This window comes from Jaculus jaculus, chromosome 22, assembly GCF_020740685.1.
Source record: "Jaculus jaculus isolate mJacJac1 chromosome 22, mJacJac1.mat.Y.cur, whole genome shotgun sequence".
In the NCBI taxonomy this organism is placed as follows: Eukaryota; Metazoa; Chordata; class Mammalia; order Rodentia; family Dipodidae; genus Jaculus; species Jaculus jaculus.
In genome coordinates this window covers 8,868,367-8,888,509 of record NC_059123.1, presented here as the reverse complement: position 1 = coordinate 8,888,509, position 20,143 = coordinate 8,868,367, and the positions used below count along the sequence as shown (strand labels likewise).

The 20,143-nt window shown below is 43.3% G+C and overlaps 1 protein-coding gene and 1 long non-coding RNA gene across 2 annotated transcripts; one reads left to right on the top strand and one right to left on the bottom strand.

Annotated features, from left to right (window-relative positions):
* The first annotated feature begins 2,817 nt into the window (after positions 1 to 2,817).
* Positions 2,818 to 17,195, top strand: Smco3 (single-pass membrane protein with coiled-coil domains 3). The gene is made up of 2 exons (XM_004664439.2): positions 2,818 to 2,893; positions 15,973 to 17,195. The coding sequence occupies exon 2, from the start codon at positions 15,989 to 15,991 to the stop codon at positions 16,664 to 16,666; it is 678 nt and encodes a 225-aa protein (XP_004664496.2). The 5' UTR covers positions 2,818 to 2,893; positions 15,973 to 15,988; the 3' UTR covers positions 16,667 to 17,195.
* LOC123456423 lies at positions 15,858 to 20,126 on the bottom strand. Its single transcript, XR_006634519.1, has 2 exons — positions 19,871 to 20,126; positions 15,858 to 16,913 (listed from the first exon to the last, which is right to left on the bottom strand). It is a non-coding gene; the product is annotated as an uncharacterized LOC123456423 (long non-coding RNA).
* Between the last annotated feature and the right edge of the window lie 17 nt (positions 20,127 to 20,143).

The following is a 20,143-nucleotide window of genomic DNA, read 5'->3' as shown; positions in this document are numbered from 1 at the left end:
AAGGTGGAGGGAGGGCTAATCAAAATCTAAGAGGATATAAATAAATCGTATGGAAACCTACTTTTTTTGGACAATGGAACACTCAGGAGCCATAGATTGTTGCTAGAAAATTTTCAGTGCCATGGATGGGATACCTTCTAGTGAGTTGTTGGCCAGGGAGGTCTCTGATGCCCCCAAAACATTATAGGCCATTGATGAGGCCCTTGGTTTCCCACGAGGAATAGATGGTAAGACCCTATTGCTGAAGACTGCACATACTTGGGCTGCAAGATCACTGAGATATCCTGCTGGAACTCTTCCATGTAGACCAGCTGACAGAAAGCAGGAAAAAGCCATTCTGCATGCAATTCAATTGGAGTGAGAGAAATCACCAGTGAAGATACTCAATAGTGGACACTGAAAGTCTTATATTCAGCCAGCCAGGCCAAATGAGCCAAGAGTGCAATAGTGGCATATCTGTCATGGTGGAAACCAATTGCCCTCTAATTAGACTGGAGGCCTGCTCCATGGGAGGGAATACATCCCTGATACTGAAAACTTAAAACAGGGGTAGTCTTGAGCCCTAGGGGTATAATATCTGCTGCTGTCTGGCTAAATGTATATACTATACTTATCAAACTGCCCAGTAAGCACTTCTCTTAATGTTCATACCCTTATATTAATGCTACTCTCACTTTGGCAGAGAATCTTCTCTTTTCAGATGGCAGTGACTTTGGGACGACTCAGAAGGTATCATAGAGCTGGAAAGAAGTGACTGGAGTACTGAGTAACATCTTGATCACACCTTCCAAGGCTCAGGGTCTAATGCAGAAGAGGTGGGTGAAAGAATGTAAGAGCCAAAGGAAGGGTAGGACTCCTTACAACGTGCTCCTCCAGACACAAAAATGGCCTGGATATCCATGACCTCACATGCCTGACACTACCTACACAAGACCCTCATAAGAGGAGGTAAAAGATCATGACATCAAAATAAAAGAGAGATTGATTGAGAGGGGGAGGGGATATGATGGAGAATGGAGTTTCAAAAAGGAAAGTCGGGGAAGGAGGGCATTACCATGGGATATTGTTTATAATCATGGAAGTTGTTAATAAAAAACAAATGGAAAAGAAAAAAAAAGGTTGGTTTGGAAAAGTTGAGTATGAGCTGAGGAGATGGCTTAATTGGTAAAGTGTTTGCCATGTGAGCAAGAGAAACTGAGTTCAATCCTCAGATGACAGTTTAAAAAGCCGGGTGTTGTAGCGCTCAGGAGGATCAAGTTCAAGCCCAGCCCAGGCCACATAGTGAGCTCAAAGGCCAGCCTTGGTAAAGGAGACGGTGCCTTCAAATTAATAATAACAGCAAGGACTGGTGGCGCACGCCTTTAATCCCAGCACTTGGGAGGCAGAGGTAGGAGGATCGCTGTGAGTTCGAGGCCACCCTGAGACTACATAGTGAATTCCAGGTCAGCCTGAACCAGAGCCAAACGCTACCTTGAAAAACCAAAATTAATAATAATGATAACAACAGCTGGGCGTGATGGCTTGCGCCTTTCATCCAAGCACTGAGGAGGCAGAGGTAGGAGGATGGCTGTGAGTTTGAGACCAGCCTGGAAGTACATAGTGAATTCCAGGTCAGTTTGAGGAAGAGTGAGACCCTACCTCGAAAAACAAACAAATGATAATAATGACAGAATAGCTACCATTTGGTAACTTTTGCCCACCTATCAGGTACTATGCTAGCTGAGTTAGATGCATTCTTATGCAATCCACAGGATAGGAATGAGACACACACCCATTAGGACAAAGGGAAAACTGGGAAAGGTGAAGTTACCTTCCTGAGATCACGTCACTAGCAAGTAGCACACAAAACCTAGATCACTTGAATACAAAGCCACTAAGCCAAGCTCAGTGACTGGCCTGTGTCTGGACCATCTTTGCAGGAGAGAAATCAATGCAGATTAGGACAGATCCAGAAGAGCAAGCACAAAAAGACTGACCTCAGCACTCAGGAAAGGAACTGTTTGCTTTTAAGGTGTGGATGTTATCAAGACAAGACGAGCTAGGGAGAAAGACCAGAACTTCTAGCCTGAATGAAAACCTATTTTTTGAGCCTGGGGTTCGATTTCCTAGTACCCATGTAAAGCCAGATGCACAAAGTGGTACATGCATCTGGAGTTGGTTTGCAGTGGCCAGTGGGTTTGGCAGGCCTATACTCAGTCTTTCTGTAATGCCTCTTTCTCTGTCTCTCTCAAAAACAAATTTTAACATATCTATTTTTTAATCACCCATATTTAACTTTATCTGGATTTATATTCCTTGGAATTCTAAACAAAACAAACAGCAACAGACCAAACTCCAAATGTAGCAAATGCTTAGGAGTGGGAAGGGAGGGAATTACCATGGGATATATTTTATAATCATGGAAAATGTTAATAAAAATAAAAAAAGAAAAATAAATAAAAATTAATTAAAATTAAAAAAAAGAAAAAAATCAAAAAAAATGTAGCAAATGCTAAAGAAAAAAAAAAAACATTGGAAGTACTGACAAGCTGTAACCAAAGTCAACTTCTCTACTGAATTGGTTAGTTTGGTTCTGTTAATACCTCGCAACAACAGAAAACCCATGTAAGGACAGAAAACTTAAGGCTAGTTTTATCATTTTATTAGTCTTTCAAATTATATTGCTTACTATACACTGGGCTTGTACGTCTATAGGAAAGTGATGAATTCTGAGGACTAAGCCATGCCGATGTGCCTACAAAATCAGACAGGCAGGGGGACCCAGCAGAGACCAGCAAAGCCCGTAAGTCATCACATTCCACCAGAAGCTTCGAGATGAAAGCAGATGAAAAGGCACTTCAGCATCGCTCCTGAACAGCTGCGGGGACAGACTCAGAGGCAAGGCGAGGGCGAGGTAAGCTCTGTGGGTGTTTCGGTCAGTGCTGAGATAACCCACTGTGGTTGTCAGTAGCTAAGGGATTTGGGAATAACACGTCAGTCTGGAATAGGGTAAAAGCTTTGGGATGAGAGGATCCCAGGGCGGGAGTTCTACTCCAGGACTTTTCACAGCAAGGAAAGAAGAAATTGAATGACCTCTGAGAGAAAGCACAGAGGACAAGGAGCAAAGGCCATTTTAGAGAGGATAAAGTGCGTCTGCGTGGGTGTGTCAGTGTGGACCCAACGTTCTCCTCCGTGATCCCCGACATCACAGGGGCACTCAGGTCCTGTCTGTCAAGGAGTGAGGTGGACTGTCCCGGGCACCACTTAACTCTCCGTGAATTGGATCGTGTTTAAAATAGGCTGTGTCTCCGCACAGCCGGCTATCTTCCTGAGGGGGAGGAACATTCTTTTCTGAGAAATGCCCCTGGGCACAATGCAGACCTTTTGATAAATCCACGAAGGGTCTTGATGAACTGCTTCCTGCTCAGGAACATCAGCGCCTCTGTTCCCAGTATCCCTCCAGAGAGCTGACATCAGAAGGAGGTTCATCATCACATCACAGTTGACTTTTCAAAAGGAAGTCAATACGATGGTTTTGAGGTGAATTAACTAGGTGGCAGCTGCTAGCATTGTATGTGAGGCTTCTGACTTGGTGGGCTGTGTCCATACTCCCAAACAAGCAAACCTGACATTTACACCATAGAAGGACCCCATTTGGGCAGAGGAACAGTGACAAAAGTGAGGAAAGCACAAGTGTTCTCTCTCTCTCTCTCTCTCTCTCTCTCTCTCCCTCTCTGTTTCTCCCTCTCTCATTCACATGTCATTTCAGGAAATGTTCAAATCCACACAGAGGTGGAGGCAACAATATAATAAACTCGCCATGTACCCCCAACCCAGCTCCCGAAGTTATCAAAACAAGCCCAATCTCCATAACCCTCAGCAACCATCCTTTCCAGATACCAACCGTATCATTTTGTCTTGCATTTTTCAATACATGGCTGAGCATGGTGGCGCACGCCTTGGATCCCAGCACTCGGGAGGCAGCGGTGGAAAGATTGCCGTGAGTTTGAGGCCAGCCTAGAACTACAGAGTGAGTTCCAGGTCAGCCTGGGCTAGAGTGAGATCTTACCTTGAAAAAAAAAATTTTTTTTTCAATGTGTAATTTTGAAAAGAGAAAAAGGCCTCTTTTTGAAATGTACTTTTATGTTCCCCAAGTCAATATGGTTTTTGTTTTATTTTATTTATTCGGGTTTTTTGTTTGTTTGTTCATTTATATTTATTTGAGAGTGACAGAGAGAGAAAGAGGCAAGAGAGAGAGAGAATAGACGCACCAGGGCCTCCAGCCACTGCAAACAAACTCCAGACACGTGCGTCTCCTTGTGCATTTGGCTAACGTGGGACCTGGGGAATCGAGCCTCCAACCAGGGTCCTTAGGCTTCACAGGCAAGCACTTAACCACTAAGCCATCTCTCCAGCTCAATACAGGTGGGGTTTTTTTGTTGTTGTTGTTTTTGGGTTTTTTTGGTTTTTTCTGGGGGGGGTTCAAGGTAGGGTCTCACTCTGGTCCAGGCTGACCTGGAATTCACTATGTAGTCTCAGGGTGGCCTTGAACTCATGACAATCCTCCTACCTCTGCCTCCCAAGTGCTGGGATTAAAGGCGTGCGCCACCACGCCCGGCTTCAATACAGTTTTAACAGGACCATTTTTTTAAAAATTTATTTATTTGAGAGACAGAGAGAAAGAGGGAGGGAGGGAGAGAGAGAAAACGGGCACATCAGGGCCTTCAGCCACTGCAAATGAACTCCAGACACATGTGCCACCTTGTGCATCTGGATTACATGGGTCATGGGGAATCGAACCTGCATCTTTTGGCTTTGCAGGCAAATGCCTTAACCGCTAAGCCATCTTTCCAGCCCATTAACAGGACCATTTTTGACTTTGGAAGAGGTTGGTACCCCAGTGTTACAATTTACTTTGGGTGTCCGTTGAAGGACTCAGGAACCAGATGGACGCCATGACAGACTTCAGAGTCCTCAGTAGGCCTAAGTTTCTGTTTCCCGGCAAGGTCTAAGTTTTTTATCTTCTGGTAAGGGTGGGTTTAACAGTTACTGGAAACAGACTACACCATACATTCCTGTAGTCATAGATAAGTTCAGTTCCCCTAGCCCCAGCCCGCCAACTTTGCCCGCCAAAATCCTAAGCCAACCAGAAGAGTACACTGTTTAAATCAACCAATCAGGTGCCCATCCCCTTCTTCTATGTTCAGATCCCTATAAAAACCCTACCCTCACACTGCTCAGGGCTCTTGTGTGGATCCACTGCGTTGGCAAAGTCAAGACACCGAGCTTAAGCCTGAAATAAAGCTCCTTGCCCTTGCGTACGTTTGGTTCTCCTTGGTGGTCACTGGGGATGCCAAGAACTGGGTATGACATCCGTGTGAAAATCTGTGGAATGCAATTTAAAAAATCATAAAAATTTTAATACCCAGGACTGGAAAGATGGCTCAGTAGTTGAGGTGCTTGCCTGCAAAACTTAACAACCTGAATTCAGTTCCCCAGTACCCATGTAAAGCCAGATGCACAAAGTAGTGCATGCATCTGGAGTTCCTATGCAGTGGCTGGAGGCCCTGATGCATCCATTCTCTCTCTGCCAGGAGGGGTGGCACAGAGCTTTAATCCTAGCCCTTGGAAGGCAGATGTGGGAGTCTAGCCTGAGACTACATAGTGAATTCCAGGTCAGCCTGGGCTAGAGTGAGGCCCTACCTTGAAGGAAACAACAAAAAATTTAATTCCCATTAACTATGTGGTTTCTCTATTTATCCTGAAGTAAAAATTCAGATAAGGGAGGCAAAAGTAACCATATTTATCAAACTTCATTAGAATATGATTTAAAATAATGATATAACAATATGAAACTTACTAAAATATGATTTACATAATTGGAATAACTTATGTAACTAATAAAATACTTATGAAACAAGAAATGCAAGAGTGTATTTAAGTGAATTAGCATGAGAGAAGAATTTTATTATTATTACAACTTGAATGTTATTTCAACTCTGTAAAGACAGATGTGCAAGTATAAAAAAAGCCAGGTGTGATGGAGCACACCTTTAATCCCAGCACTCAGGAGGCAGAGGTAAGAGGATCACTTTGAGTCTGAGGCAAACTTGGCACTACAGAGTGAGTTCCAAGTCAGTCTGGGATAGAATGGGACCCAACATTTAAAAAAAAAAAAAGCAAAAAAAAATCTTAATATAACAACAAAAAGGTGGGCTCATACCTTTAATCCCAGCACTTGAGTAGGAAGATCACTGAGAGTTTGAGTCTAGCCTGGAACTACAAAGACAGTTTTTGGTCAGCCTGGGCTAGAGTGAGACCCTGCCTCAAGGACAAAAAAACAACAAAAGGACTGGAGAGATGGCTTGCAAAACCTAATAACCCAGGTTTGATTCCCACTTAAGGCTAGATGCACAAAGTAGTGCATGCATCTAGAGTTTGCTTGCCACAGTTGGAGGCCCTGGTGCGCCCATTCTCTCTCTTTCTCTCTTCTCTTTATGTCTCTCTTCTTGCAAATAGATATTTTTATTTATTTATTTGACAGAGAGAGAGAGAGAGAGAGAAAATGGACACACCAGGGCCTCCAGCCATTGCAAACGAACTCCAGACATGTGCGTCCCCTTGTGCATCTGTCCAACGTGGGTCCTGAGGAATTGAACCTGGGTCCTTTGGCTTTGCAGGCAAATTCCTTAACCGCCAAGCCATCCCTCCAGCCTGCAAATAAATAAATACAGATATTTTTGTAAAAAACAAAAATAATAATAATAGCATTTAAAAAATCAAGATAGTGGATTTATCAGTCAACATCTCATTCTGGGACAAAATACCTGATCAGCGTCAGGGAGGAAGGGCTGGTCCAGCTCCCAGTTCCGGGCGCAGCTCATCGTGGCGCAGGGCGGCATGGGGACAGGATCTCAACAGCAGAACTGGTCACACGCCATCATCCGCAGTGGGGAAGAAAAGAGGAGTAAAGCGAAGCATGCTGCTTCTCAGCCCCCTCTCTTTTGTACAGTTCAGGACCCCAGCCCATGGAACAGTGCCCCCCAAAGTCAGGGTGGGCCTTCACCATTAACCCAATTAAGAGAATCTCACTAGGCCACCCTGAGACTACCAAGTGAATTCCAGGTGAGCCTGGGCTAGAGGGAGACATTACCTCAAAAAGCAAAAACAACCAACAACAAAAGATAATCTCTCAGGGAACCTAACTGAGGCCATCCCTCCCTAGGAGATCCTTCACAGGGGATTCCTGGTCCTGGCAAGTTTACAGTCAATATAGACAGTCACAGGATGGTTACAGGTATGTTTCTTCCTCTACTTAAAAATTCATAGAGGGCTGAAGAGATAGCTCTGTGGTTAAGGCACTTACCTGCAAAGCCTAACAAATTGGGTTTGATTCCCCAGTACCTACGTAAAGCCAGATGCACAAAATGGCATGTGCATCTGGAGTTTATTTGCATCAGCTAGAAGTCCTGGCATGCCCATTCACTTCTCTCTCTCCCTCGCCTTGCAAATAAATTTAATTCTTTTAAAATGTGACAACCAGTATATTTTTATTTTCATAATGTGGTTCTTTTCCTAATAATATCATGAAATAACCTTGATTTTTAGATGTAATCATCCCTTTTCTTAAAGAAAAATACAGTTTAAAGTAGCACAAGCTGGTTTTGAACTCCTGATCCTCTTGTCTCCACCTTCCAAGTGCTGAGATTGTATGTAGCTGAGCGCAACCACACCTAAAATCCACCCGACCCCAAATGTCTTGAGCATGGACAGTAGAATTAACTGCTGGGATAGGATTAGACTTCCAGGAGCCAAGATCTCCACCTGGTGGCCAGCTACTCCCCAGCAGGCTGCTGTAGAGATCCTAAACTCAAATAGACTCCAATAACAAGTTCAAGAGACCACGCAAGCTCTGCACAGAAGTAGGTTGTAAACCACCCACAAGGATGGATGGATGGAGGGAGGGAGGGAGGGAGGGAGGGAGGGAGGGAGGGAGGGAGGGAGGGAGGGAGGGACAGATTGACCGAATTGCAAGCAAAGACAGAGAAAGAGAATAGGCATGCCAGGGACTGCAAAGGAACTGCAGATGTATTGGGGCCCTTTGTGCATCTGGCTTTACATGGATCCTGGGGAATCAAACCTAGTTCATTAGGTTTTACAGGCAAGCACGTCTGAGCCATCTCTCCAGTCCCACCCGCACCCCCACAAATGGAATATTTTCACTGACAGCAAGCACTGGTCCTGTGATAACTCAAATTGTATACAAACCAAACTTGCCATAGGAAGGTGCAGGTAATCTGACCCTGGCTAAATGTACCACTGAGCTGCCTGCCACTCCGCAGTCTGTCCAGTCCACAGGCACGTGGCCATTGCGAGTGTGAGAAGGTGAAGCGCCTATGGCCCAGGACTCCTTTTGGGCATAGTAGTAAGTGCTCTTGGTAAGGAATCAATGGAATCTCATTACGATCATGCAGATCATTACGACTGCATTCTTTAAGATGCACGAGCGGCTACAGAGATAACTTAACGGTAAAGGCATTTGCCTGCAACGTCTAACAACCCAGGTTCGATGCCCCGATACCCACATAAAGCACAAGGCAGCCCATGCATCTGGAACTCATTTGCAGAAGGGTAGAGACCCTGGTGTGCCCATTCATTCTCTCTCCTGACCTCTCTCTTTCTACTGGCAAATAAATAAATAAATAAAATATATTTTTAATATTTTATTTTGATGTATTTATTTGAGAAAGACAGGGAGGGAGAGAAAGAGGCAAAGAGAGAGAGAGAATGGGCACACCAGGGTCTCCAGCCATTGCAAATGAACTCCAGACCCATGTACCATCTTGTGCATCTGGCTTATGTGGGTCCTGGGGAGTTAAACCTGGGCCCATTGGCTTTGCAGGCAAGGGACTTAACCACTAGGCCATATCTCCACCCCTAAAAAAATATTTAAAAAAAAAGATGCACGAATCTAGCCAGGCATGGTGGTGCACAGCTTTAATCCCAGTACCCTGGAGTCAGAGGTAGGATTGCTGTGAATTCGAGGCCAACCTGAGACTACCTAGTGCATTCCAAGTCAACCTGGGCTAGAGGGCAACTCTATCTCTGAAAAGCCTAAAGAACCAAAAAGATGCACAAATCCAGTTAATTGCATGCCTCTTGTTTGGCCAAATGTAGTAGTCAATTTGGGATTCAGAAGACCATGGTTCAGAGGCGCAGTGTAAGCACATTGCCAATCCGTGTTCTCACAGTGGTAACCTCTCCTTAACCTACTCAAAGAGGATCAGTTCAAAGAGCAAACTGTCAACTGTCCTGAGTGATCATATGCCTCTATCTTAGGACGGTGTCAGTATACATTACAACAGGTTTAGGTGCAAGTTGACCAAATATTATTTTGGATAAGTCAAACACAAATTTGTTTGACAAAGGATTTGCAACATGACAGTGGACTTACAACTCTGTTTTATTTTTTCTAACTAAATTAGAAATTTCCAGAAAGCAGGAACCACATATTTTTCTTGTATGCGATACAGAACTTAACATAATAACTTACCCATAGTAAAACATTCTCTGTTACACTGTGCCAAACACAAATGACAACAAGGTTGAAGCTGGTTACTTGGCTTCGTTTTCAGTCCTGGCATAGGACAATCCCTCATTCCATAACATTCTATGGAATAAGAGAGTTGAGCAGAGGACATTGGCTCTTTAAACAGAACAGAATGGGAGCGAGCGGAAACAAAACAAAGTGCGGGTGGTCACGCTCTCCCCTCCCTAGTAAGGCAGGGCCAGGGAGACAGGCGATGCAGACAGTGGAAAAACACCTGACTGGTTAACCTCAGGTTACTTTCAGGTTAGTTATTTTTAGACAAGAATTAAATCAGAGGGCTGGAGAAATGGTTTAGCACTTAAGGTGCTTGTCTACGAAGCCTAAGGATCCATGTCTGACTCTCCAAGTCCCGCATAAACCAGACACACAAGGTGACAGAAGCGTGTAAGGTCACACATGCATGAAAGGTGCCACACTTCAATTGCAGTGGCTGGAGGACCTGGCGCACCAGTTCTCTCTCCCTCTCTCATTAAAAATAGGTCAGTCTGTTGGGCTTGCTTCAAATATATAAAATATATATTTTATATATATTTACATATATATAAAATAAAAGTAGAGAGAGGGAACTTCATAATTACAGACTGAAAGGAAATGGGCCCATTTGGGAAATGTAGGATAGAAATCTCTTAATTTCTTAGTTTTAAATTAAATTAAGGAGCTTCACATAGGAGTAACTGTTTTGACTTCTAGTCTGTCTGTCAGAGTTGAGGATAGATCTTATTTCTTTTTTAATATTTTTATTTTGTTTATTTATTTGAGAGAGAGAAAGAAAGAGGGAGAAAGAGGGAGAGAGGGAGAGAGAGAGAGAATGGGTGTGTCAGGGCCCCCAGCCACTGCAAATGAACTCCAGATGCATGTGCCACCTCGTGCATCTGGCTCACATGAGTCCTGGGGAATTGAACCTGGGTCCTTTGGCTTTGCAGGCAAATGCCTTAATTGTTAAGGCATCTCTCCAGCCAAGGACAGGAGCTTATTTCTAACTAATTAACTTCTAAAATTTCTCACACTGCTGAATTGCTTTCTTCACCAGGCTTGTCCAGTGTCACCAGTCCAATTTATAACTCAACTGTTGTACCTTCATCCTACCCTTGTCCCAAGCCTCTCACACCTATCTCACTTTGAAAGGGAACATAAATTTGCATTATACTCAGGCAGCCCAGACACACCTGAGCAGGTCTGATAAGTCTTACAGACCTATTTGTGCAAGGAACCTTCCCCACTTTCCACCTCAAAAACTAAGAAATTACTAATTAGGCATGGTGGCCCATGCCTTTTATCCCATCCTAGCACTCAGGAGGCAGAGGAAGGAGGATCACTGGAAGTTGGAGATCAGCCTGAAACTACAGATTGAGTTATAGGTTAGCATGGGCTAGGGTGAGATCCTACCTCCAAAAAATTAATTTAAAAATAAAATATATATATATATGAAAGAAATTTTGAAAAAAGAAATTACTAATGAGGTAAACCTGACTCTGAACAACAAAAGTCCTGTTTCATTAAAAGGAAAAATAATTCGGAGCACATTATGGAGTCTCTTACGTAACCTTATTAGTGGAACAAAATCATAGGTTGGCATTGAGAACTCAGCCTGCAAGTCTAAAGACATTAATATTTTAAGCTATTTCCAGCCTTGTTAACAATAAAACCCTTTGGGGTAAATACCTAAAATAATACTATTTTTCATTTGTATTGCATTTTTCCCAGTTTGCCTCAGTTCTACTCACATTGGTCTTTGTTGGTCAATTTTTGGGGGGCGGTTTTCGAGGTAGGGTCTCACTCTAGCCCAGGCTGACCTTGAATTCACTATGTAGTCTCAGGGTGGTTTTGAGATCATGACAATCGTCTTACCTCTGCCTCCTGAGTGCTGGGATTATAGGCATGAGCCACCACACCTAGCTTATGTTGTTCAAATTTTTGCATATTTTTTTCTTTTGAGATTAGGGTTATGAAATCCTCCATGCAAACATCTGGAAATTATATTCTTGGAGTGACTGTGTCACTGGATATTGACATATGCTAATAATTGCTAGACTAGCCCATCATGTCAGAACCACTTAAGACAGAGTTATCTCAATTACTATGATTTGGGATTCAACATTATTAAATGGATGGGTCTACTTCGAGGATTGTTTTTCATGAATCTGTCTATTCTTTTGTTGTTGTTGTTGTTGCTTTTTGTTTTTCCAGGTAGGGTCTCACTCTGGCTCAGGCTGACCTGGAATTCTCTATGCAGTCTCAGGGTGGCCTCGAACTCACAACAATCCTCCTACCTCTGCCTCTCAAGTGCTGGTATTAAAGGTGTGCACCACCACACCTGGCATGCATTTTGTGCCTAGACAATATTGTTTACTATTATGCTCTTATAGTATGTTTATATAGGGGCGGGGGGCTGTCATTTCTTTTCCTGAAAAGGTACTCTCACTGGTTCAGCCTTTTCACATACATTTTGTGAAGTTATGATTTCACGATCAGTCAATTAAAAAGAATCAAACACTAGGGCTGGAGAGATGGCTTAGCAGTTAAGGTGCTTGCTTGCACAACCTAAGGACCCAAGTTGGATTCCCTAACATTCATGTAAAGCCAGATGCACAAGGTGGCACACGTGTCTGGAGTCGTTTGCAGTGCCTAGAGGCCCTGTCGTGCCCATTCTCCCTTCTCTCAATCTCCCTCTTCCCCTCCCTCTCCTTGCAAATAATAAAATAAAATCAAACACTAGAAAGCATTTGACCTCCCATCCCAGCGTAGGTTTCCTCTCTCCACTTAGCGTGAGGTACAGAGAAACCTCCCTATAATTGCCTGTGATCACTGCAAGATACATATTCCTACTTTTTCAAGATAAGAAAGACTCCACTCACCTAAATGTCTTCATGGGGACACAGGTGACTGTACTCTAACTTCAAAGACAGAAACTGGAGTTTCCATTTCATACTAAGATCTGATGAAAAATTTTAAAGAAGGGAAAATAGGAGTCAAAGGCCAAACTGATGCTCATCAAATTGCTATTTTCCAACCAGCTGGTGAGTTTGGGGACTATTTAATAGATCATGGGCAACCAATTTTTTAAAAAATGGAATAGAATTAGAAAATTTTCCAAATATGTGGATAATTGTCTATTAGGTATTATTTTGTTGTTGTATGTATATATGTTTGGACAGATATGTGTATATATGTATATTACTGATCCAAATCAAGGATAAAAGTAAATTTCTGATCATGGTTGTTCATTTTACCAGGATGTTTCAGTGTGTTTTCTTTCTTTTTTTTGTGTGTGTGTTTTGAAGTAGGGTCTCACTCTAGGTCATGATCACCCAGAATTCACTATGTAGTGTCAGGGTGGCCTTGAACTCACAGCGATCCTCCTGCCTCTGCCTTCCAAGTACTGAGGTTAAAGGCGTGTACCACCGTGCCTAGCTTCATTTTTCAATTTTTATTTTTTGCTTGTGTGTATATGTGATGTGGTATGGTGTGTATGTGGGGGGTGTGATGTGTATATGTGTGGTGTGTGTGCATGTGTAATATGCACGTATGTATGCATGCATGTTATGTGGAGTGTGTGTGGTATTGTGATATATGCACATATATTTGCCCTTGTGGTATCCCATACACTCACCAACTCATTTTAAAATATATTTTATTTATTTATGTGAGAGGGAGAAAAAGAGGTAGAGAGAGAAACAGAGAGAGAAAGAGAGAGAGAAAATGGGCACTCCAGGGCATCTAGCCACTGCAAATGAACTCCAGATGCATGCGCCCAGTGTGCATCTGGCTTATGTGGGTCCTGGGGAATCAAACTGGGGTCCTTTGGTTTTGCAGGCAAACACTTTAACTGCTAAGCCATCTCTCCAGCCCCCAACTCATTTTAGAAATATGTCTCCTTTCAATTTTCAAATTACACCTTTTAAGACTTGAGATACATATTATTTTCACATTTTATTTGGGGGGATTTTTTAAAACACATTTGCTTTCTTGAAAAAAATCTTCATTCTTCTATTCCACATTTCTGAAGTTCATATATGAGACCAAGAGCCACAATGTGAAACAGGGTTCAAATTCATCAGGATGTTGTTTACTCAGAAAGAGAGTTGTTGGATCCCACACAGATCCAGAAAACCTCTCCACTTTTATACATTTCTCTTAAGATTGTAAAAGAAGGCTAGAGAACCTTCTCTCTATATATGGCAGTGACCTTGGGATGACTTAGAAGGCACCATGGTGCTAACAAGAAGTGACAGAGGAGTGATCAGCACTGAAATATCTCCATCACACCTTCCAAGGCTCAGGGTCCATTGCGGAAGAGGTGGCGGAAAGAATGTAAGAGCCAAAGGAAGGGTAGGACTCCTTACGACGTGCTCCTCCACACACAAAGTAGCCTGGATACCCATGACCTCAGTGTCTAACACTACCTACACAAGACCATCATAATAGGAGGAAAAGATCAAGACATCAAAATAAAAGAGAGACTGATTGAGAGGGGAAGGGGATATGGTGGAGAATGGAGTTTCAAAGGGGAAAGTGGAGGGAGGTAGGGAATTCCCATGGGATATTATTTACAATTATGGAAGTTGTCAATAAAAAAATTAAAAATAAAATAAAATAAAAGGTTCAACTATAAAAAAAAAGTGCAAAGGAAAAGGAAAAGTTCCAGGCACCTGGAAACAGAGGCAGATATACAAATTAGCATAGACTTCTCCCTGGGCTCAAACTTGGATTGTTTTTCCACCAGAATAAACTCAGAAAGAATGGTTGCACACTGCGCTCTTTCTCTCTCTCTCTCCCCCACCCCCCACTCTCTTTTTCTGTCTCTCTCTGCAAATGGTGTGCTAAGTGAGAAGCCCAAACACAAGACGTGCCCACCCTGATTCATGTCGTGTGTTCTACAGTGGGCTTCCACCCCTTGATCTCTCATATGTACATAAGATGGCATCTCCTCTCTAACTTATCTTAATAACAGCTGTGCACATGGCTGGACATGGTGGCCCAGCACTAAGGAGGCTGAGGCAAGAGGACCACTGTGAGTTCAAGGTGAGCTTGGCTACAGAGTAAGACTGTCCCAAAAAATAAATGCTAAATAAAAGGTGGGGGCGGCTGGAGAGATGGCTTAGTGGTTAAGGCACTTGCTAGCAAAGAGAAAGAACCCAGGTTTGATTGCCCAGTACCCACATAAAGGCTGATGCACAAGGTGTCACATGCATGTTCAGATCATTTGCGGTGGTCAGAGGCCCTGGCACACCCATTTTCATTCTCTTTCTCCTCTCAAATAAACCAACAAACAACAAAAAAAAGGGGGGGGGTGGAAGATGGGCATGGTGGTACACACCTTTAATCCCAGCACTCAGCAGGCAGAGATAGGCAGATCACTGTGAGTTCAAGGCCAGCCTGAGACTACATAGTGAATTCCAGGTCAGCATGAGCTAGAGTGAGACCCTACCTCAAAACAAACAAACAAACAAACAAACAAATAAATAAATAAATAAAAATAGACAATAGGACCAGAGAGATAGCTTAGCAGTTAAAGTGCTTGCCTGCAAAGCCAAAGGACCCAGGTTTGATTCCCCAGTGCCCATGTAAACCAGATCACAAGAGAGCAAATACATCTACAGTTCATTTTCAGTGGCTAGAGGCCCTGGCACACCAATTCTCTCTCTTCTCTCTCGCTCTGCTTGCAAATAAATAAAATTAAAATTTTAAAGTTAATAAATAAATAATAAAGAACTAACCATTTGAGGGCTAGGGATGTAGCTAGGTGCTAGACTGCACAGCATACATGAGGCCCTGGGTTTGATTATGTGCCACCACATAAACCAGGTATGGTGGCACATGCCTATAATCCTAGCACTTACTTGGGAGGTAGAGGCACAAGGATCAGGAGTTCAAGGACAGTGCCAGCTATATAGTGAGTGGGTTCAAGGCCAGACTGCGCTATGAGAGATCATCTCCAAAAAAAAAAAAAAAAAAATCATTAAGCCAGGCATGGGAGTGGCACACACCTTTAATCCCAGCACTCACGGAGGCAGAGGTAGGAGGATCTCTGTGATATGTAATATTAAAAATTAAATCTATTTTGGGCTGGAGGGATGGCTTAGCCATTAAGGCATTTGCCTGCAAAGCCAAAGGACTCAGGTTTGATTCCCCAGGTCCCATGTTAGCCAGATGCCCAAGGAGGCACGTGCATCTGGAGTTCATTTGCAGTGGCTGTAGGCCCTTGCGTGCCCATTCTCTCTCTTTTTTTCTCTCTCTCTCCCTCTTTCTTTGTCAAATAAATAAAAAATATTTTTAAAATATTAAATTTATTTTTCTGAGAATCCTTCAGCTTATGACCCCTTATTTATGACACAGATATTTTTGCAAGATTTTCAGCAAAGATTCACTGTCATATTTTCCAGAGATCATACTGCAAATATGGCCCAGAGTGACTTCCTCTACCCGGAAAACCCAAGGAGGCGACAGGAAGTGAATCGGCTGCACAAGCAGCTCCTGGACTGCCTCGCTGACAGCTTCCATGCCACCAACGAGCTGACAGGCGTTCTAAACGTGCACCTGGGGTGCAGGCTGGCCCTGATCGAAATGAGAAGAGAGGGAACCATCAAGGAAAACTGCGACATCATCATCCAGGCCATGGTGGAGATCCAGAAGGAGCTGCAGAAGGTTGATGAGGCACTTAGAGATAAGCTGGAGCCCACCCTCTATAGGAAACTCCAGGATATTAAGGAAAGGGAAACCGAGAAAATCGCCATAGTACAGAAAGTCATTTCGGTCATCCTGGGGGAAGCCACGGCAGCTGCCAGTGCCGTGGCCGTGAAGCTGGTGGGCTCCAGTGTCACATCTGGCATCATTAGCAAGTTGGTGGGTGTGTTAGCTCAAATCGGTGCTTCTCTTTTGGGTAGCATTGGGGTCGCTGCTCTCGGCCTTGGCATAGACATGATCTTCCGTGCCATCCTGGGAGCAGTGGAAAAAACGCAGCTTCAAGCAGCCATCAAAAGTTATGAGAAGCATCTTGTGGAATTCAAGTCAGCCTCAGAAAAATACCATCAGGCCATCACTGAGGTCACCAACACAGTGAAACGCCAAATACAGTGAACAGTCGTTTTATTTGCCACTGTGATATTTCTGCGCTTCCCTCTGGCTAACGCTGTCACTGTCACATCAATATGAGGTTCCTTGTTCACATGCATCCAATAAGGACATAAGGCAGCAAGCAGTCTGGAAAGGGGAACTGGAGATGGTAGAATTATATGACCCGAGTTTTATATCAACAATGAGCTCTTAAATCGGTTGTTGCTTGACTCTTAAGAGGAAGAAGATTCTTCCAGGATGTTTTCTTACCCTGCATGACCAAATCCACAGCCCTGAAAATGCTTTTACTGTTTCCTTTTCCAATTCCCAGTCAAAATCCTCACATATGTTACTGACTGCAGACTTTCATTTCTACAACCACGAACTTCAAACAGCTAATGAAATGAAATTTAGTAATGTTTAGCTAGACACAAACCGGTGGACTTCAAATGAAATAAATACTAGCAGATCTTTAGCATTAGATTCAATACAATTTTCTGTAAACTGAAAAAGACTGTAAAATAATTTATAACAACTTGCCTCAAGGATGAAAGAAAACAATGGACCTGTGAATTTCTTGTAATTGCACAATATAATCTGAGTGGATTTGAAAAAAAAAGATAAACTATAAATAATAAAATTTCTGTTTGTATACTGCAATTAATACTGACCATCTGTGGTGACTAGGAATCACTTCAGTGGCCGAACACTCAGGAACATGTTTTAAAGCAAACAAGAGGGTTGGGGAGATGGCTTAGCCGTTAAGGCACTTGCCTGTGAAACCCTAAGGACAGAGGTCTGATTCCCCAGGACCCACATAAGCCAGATGCAAAGTGGCACATGCATCTGGAGTTCATTCGCAGTGGCTGGAGGCCCTGGAGCACCCATTTTTTCCTCTCCCTATCTATCTGCCTTTTCCCTCTCTCTCAAATACATAATATTTTAAAAAATAAGTAACAGCTTGGTGTGGTGGCGCGCACCTCTAATCACAGCATTTGGGAGGCAGAGGTAGGAGGATAGCTGCGAGCTTGAGTCAGTTGACATTTGCGAGGTGCTTCCTCCCTGTCTGGTCTTTCATCAGCATGGTGCACACTCGGGAAGCAGGGGTAGGAGGATCACCATGATTTTAAGGACACCCTGAGATTACATACGAATTCCAAGTCAGCCTGGGCTAGAGTGAGACCATACCTCAAAAAACAAAACAAAACAAAATAAATAAATAAAGCAAACAAAAAAATCACATCCAGCTATATATGCATAATAAGCACTCAGGATGAAGAAGGAAACTCACTATTCCTTAAGAATCTTACATTTGGTCTGGAGAGATGGCTTAGCAGTCAAGGAACTTTCCTATAAAGCCAAAGAACTCAGGTTTGATTCCCCAGGACCCACATAAGCCAGATACAAGGTGGTGCATACATCTGAAGTTCGTTTGCAGTGGCTAGAGGCCCTGGTGTGCCCATATTCTCTCTCTCTCTCTCTCTCTCTCTCTCTCTCTCTCTCTCTCTCTCTCTCTCCCTCCCTCCCTCCCTCTCTCTCTCTCTCTCTCTCTCTCTCTCTCTCTCTCAAATAAATAAATAAATGTCGAGCATGGTGGTGCAGGCCTTTAATCCCAGCACTCAGGAGGCAGAGGTAAGAGGATCACCATGAGTTTGAGGCCACCCTGAGACTACATAGTGAATTCCAAGTCAGCCTGAGCTAGAGTGAAACCCTACTTCAGAAAACCAAAAATAAATAAATAAATAAATTTTTTTAAAAATTGAATCCAACATTTAGAGACTAGCGACTGGGAGGATGGCTCAGTGGTTAAAGGTGCTTGCTTGCAAAGTCCGCCAGTCCAGGCCCAAATCCCCAGTACACCTGCAAAAGCCAGATGTAAAAAAACAGGCATGTACATCTGGAGTTTGTTTGCAGTGGCAAGAGGCCCTGGCACTACACATACACACACACACACACACACACACACACACACTCACCGTGCATTCAAATAAGTAAATAAATTTTTTAAGCACCTGACATTTAAAAGAAAGTCATAATTAATTATGATTTTTTTTTCTGGAAAACAAGAATATAAATTCATTTTACATACTAGCAGAAGAGAAGCTGATGTCTCTGCTATGTAAAGTATTAGAAGGCCCAAAGGCTATGCTGGCCTGCTGGGTTCATGTAATTCCTTTACATGTCCCGTTTGTTTCCTAAATCCTTCCCAAGATAATATTCCCACTGACTCTTTAAAAATTTTATTATACTGTTGATTTTTATATCCAAGCATAAGAAACAATCCTTGGAATAAAAATGCTCAATATAGGGCTGGAGAGATGGCTTAGCCGTTAAGGCACTTGTCTGCAAAGCCAAAGGACCCAGGTTCAATTCCCCAGGACGCACATAAGCCAGATGCACAAGGGGGTGCACGCATCTGGAGTCCATTTGCAGTGGCTGGAGGCCCTGGTGTGCCCGTTTTCTCTCTCCCTCTCTCCCCCTGCCTATTTCTGTATCTCTCTCTCAAATAAATAAATAAATAAATAAATAAATAAATAAATAAATAAATAAAATATTTTTTTTAAATGCTCAACATACCTCCAATTTTTTTTTTTAAAGGACTAGGGTCTCATTCTAGCCCAGGCTGGCCTGTAATTCGTGTGTAATCTCAGGGTGTCCTTAAAATCATGGTGATCCTCCTACCCCTACCTCCTGAGTGTGCATCATGCTGATGAAACACCAGACAGGAAGGAAGCACCTCGCAAATTTCAACTAACTACAAGTGTTCTGTGCACGCCCTCTTCAAAACAAAACAAAACCTAATTGGTTTAGCATATAAGGCACTTGCTTGCAAGGCCTAACAACCAGGGCTCAACTCCCCAGTACCCATGCAAAGGCAGATGCACAAAGTGGCACGTGCGGCTGGAGGGCCTGGTATGCCCATTCATTCTCATTCATATTCTCTCTCTCTCTCTCTGCTTGCAAATAGATATATACAACAAAATATTGGGGGGAAAAAAACGAATGTTGTAATACTTGTGACCCTCACGCGGGGACTGATTTATTATTAATTCGGGTCTACAAAAGCTGTGAACCACCGCTGGATTTCCACCTGTGCAGGTGCCCAACGGGGAGATGAAGACGCTTGCGACGTATTAAACGCCTTTCCACGGCTGGAGAGAGGGCTTGGCGGTTAAGGCGCTTTCCTGCAAAGCCAAAGGAACCCGGGTTCGATTCCCCAGGACCCACCTAAAGCTAGATGCACAAGGTGGCGCATGTGCCTGGAGTTCCTTTGCAGTGACTTGGAATGCCCATTCTCTACCTGCATCCCTCTCTCTCGAATAATTAAAAAAAAAAAACTCGTTTTCAAACGAGCTGCTGCTAAAGAATCGCATCCGTTCACTACCCGACGACCAACGCGACCCCAAGAACCTGGAACAACACACAATCCGGTTTTCTGAGAGCTAAAGCGGATCACACAGCTTAACAGCGGGAGCTTCCAGCGTTCACCTCAGCACGCCC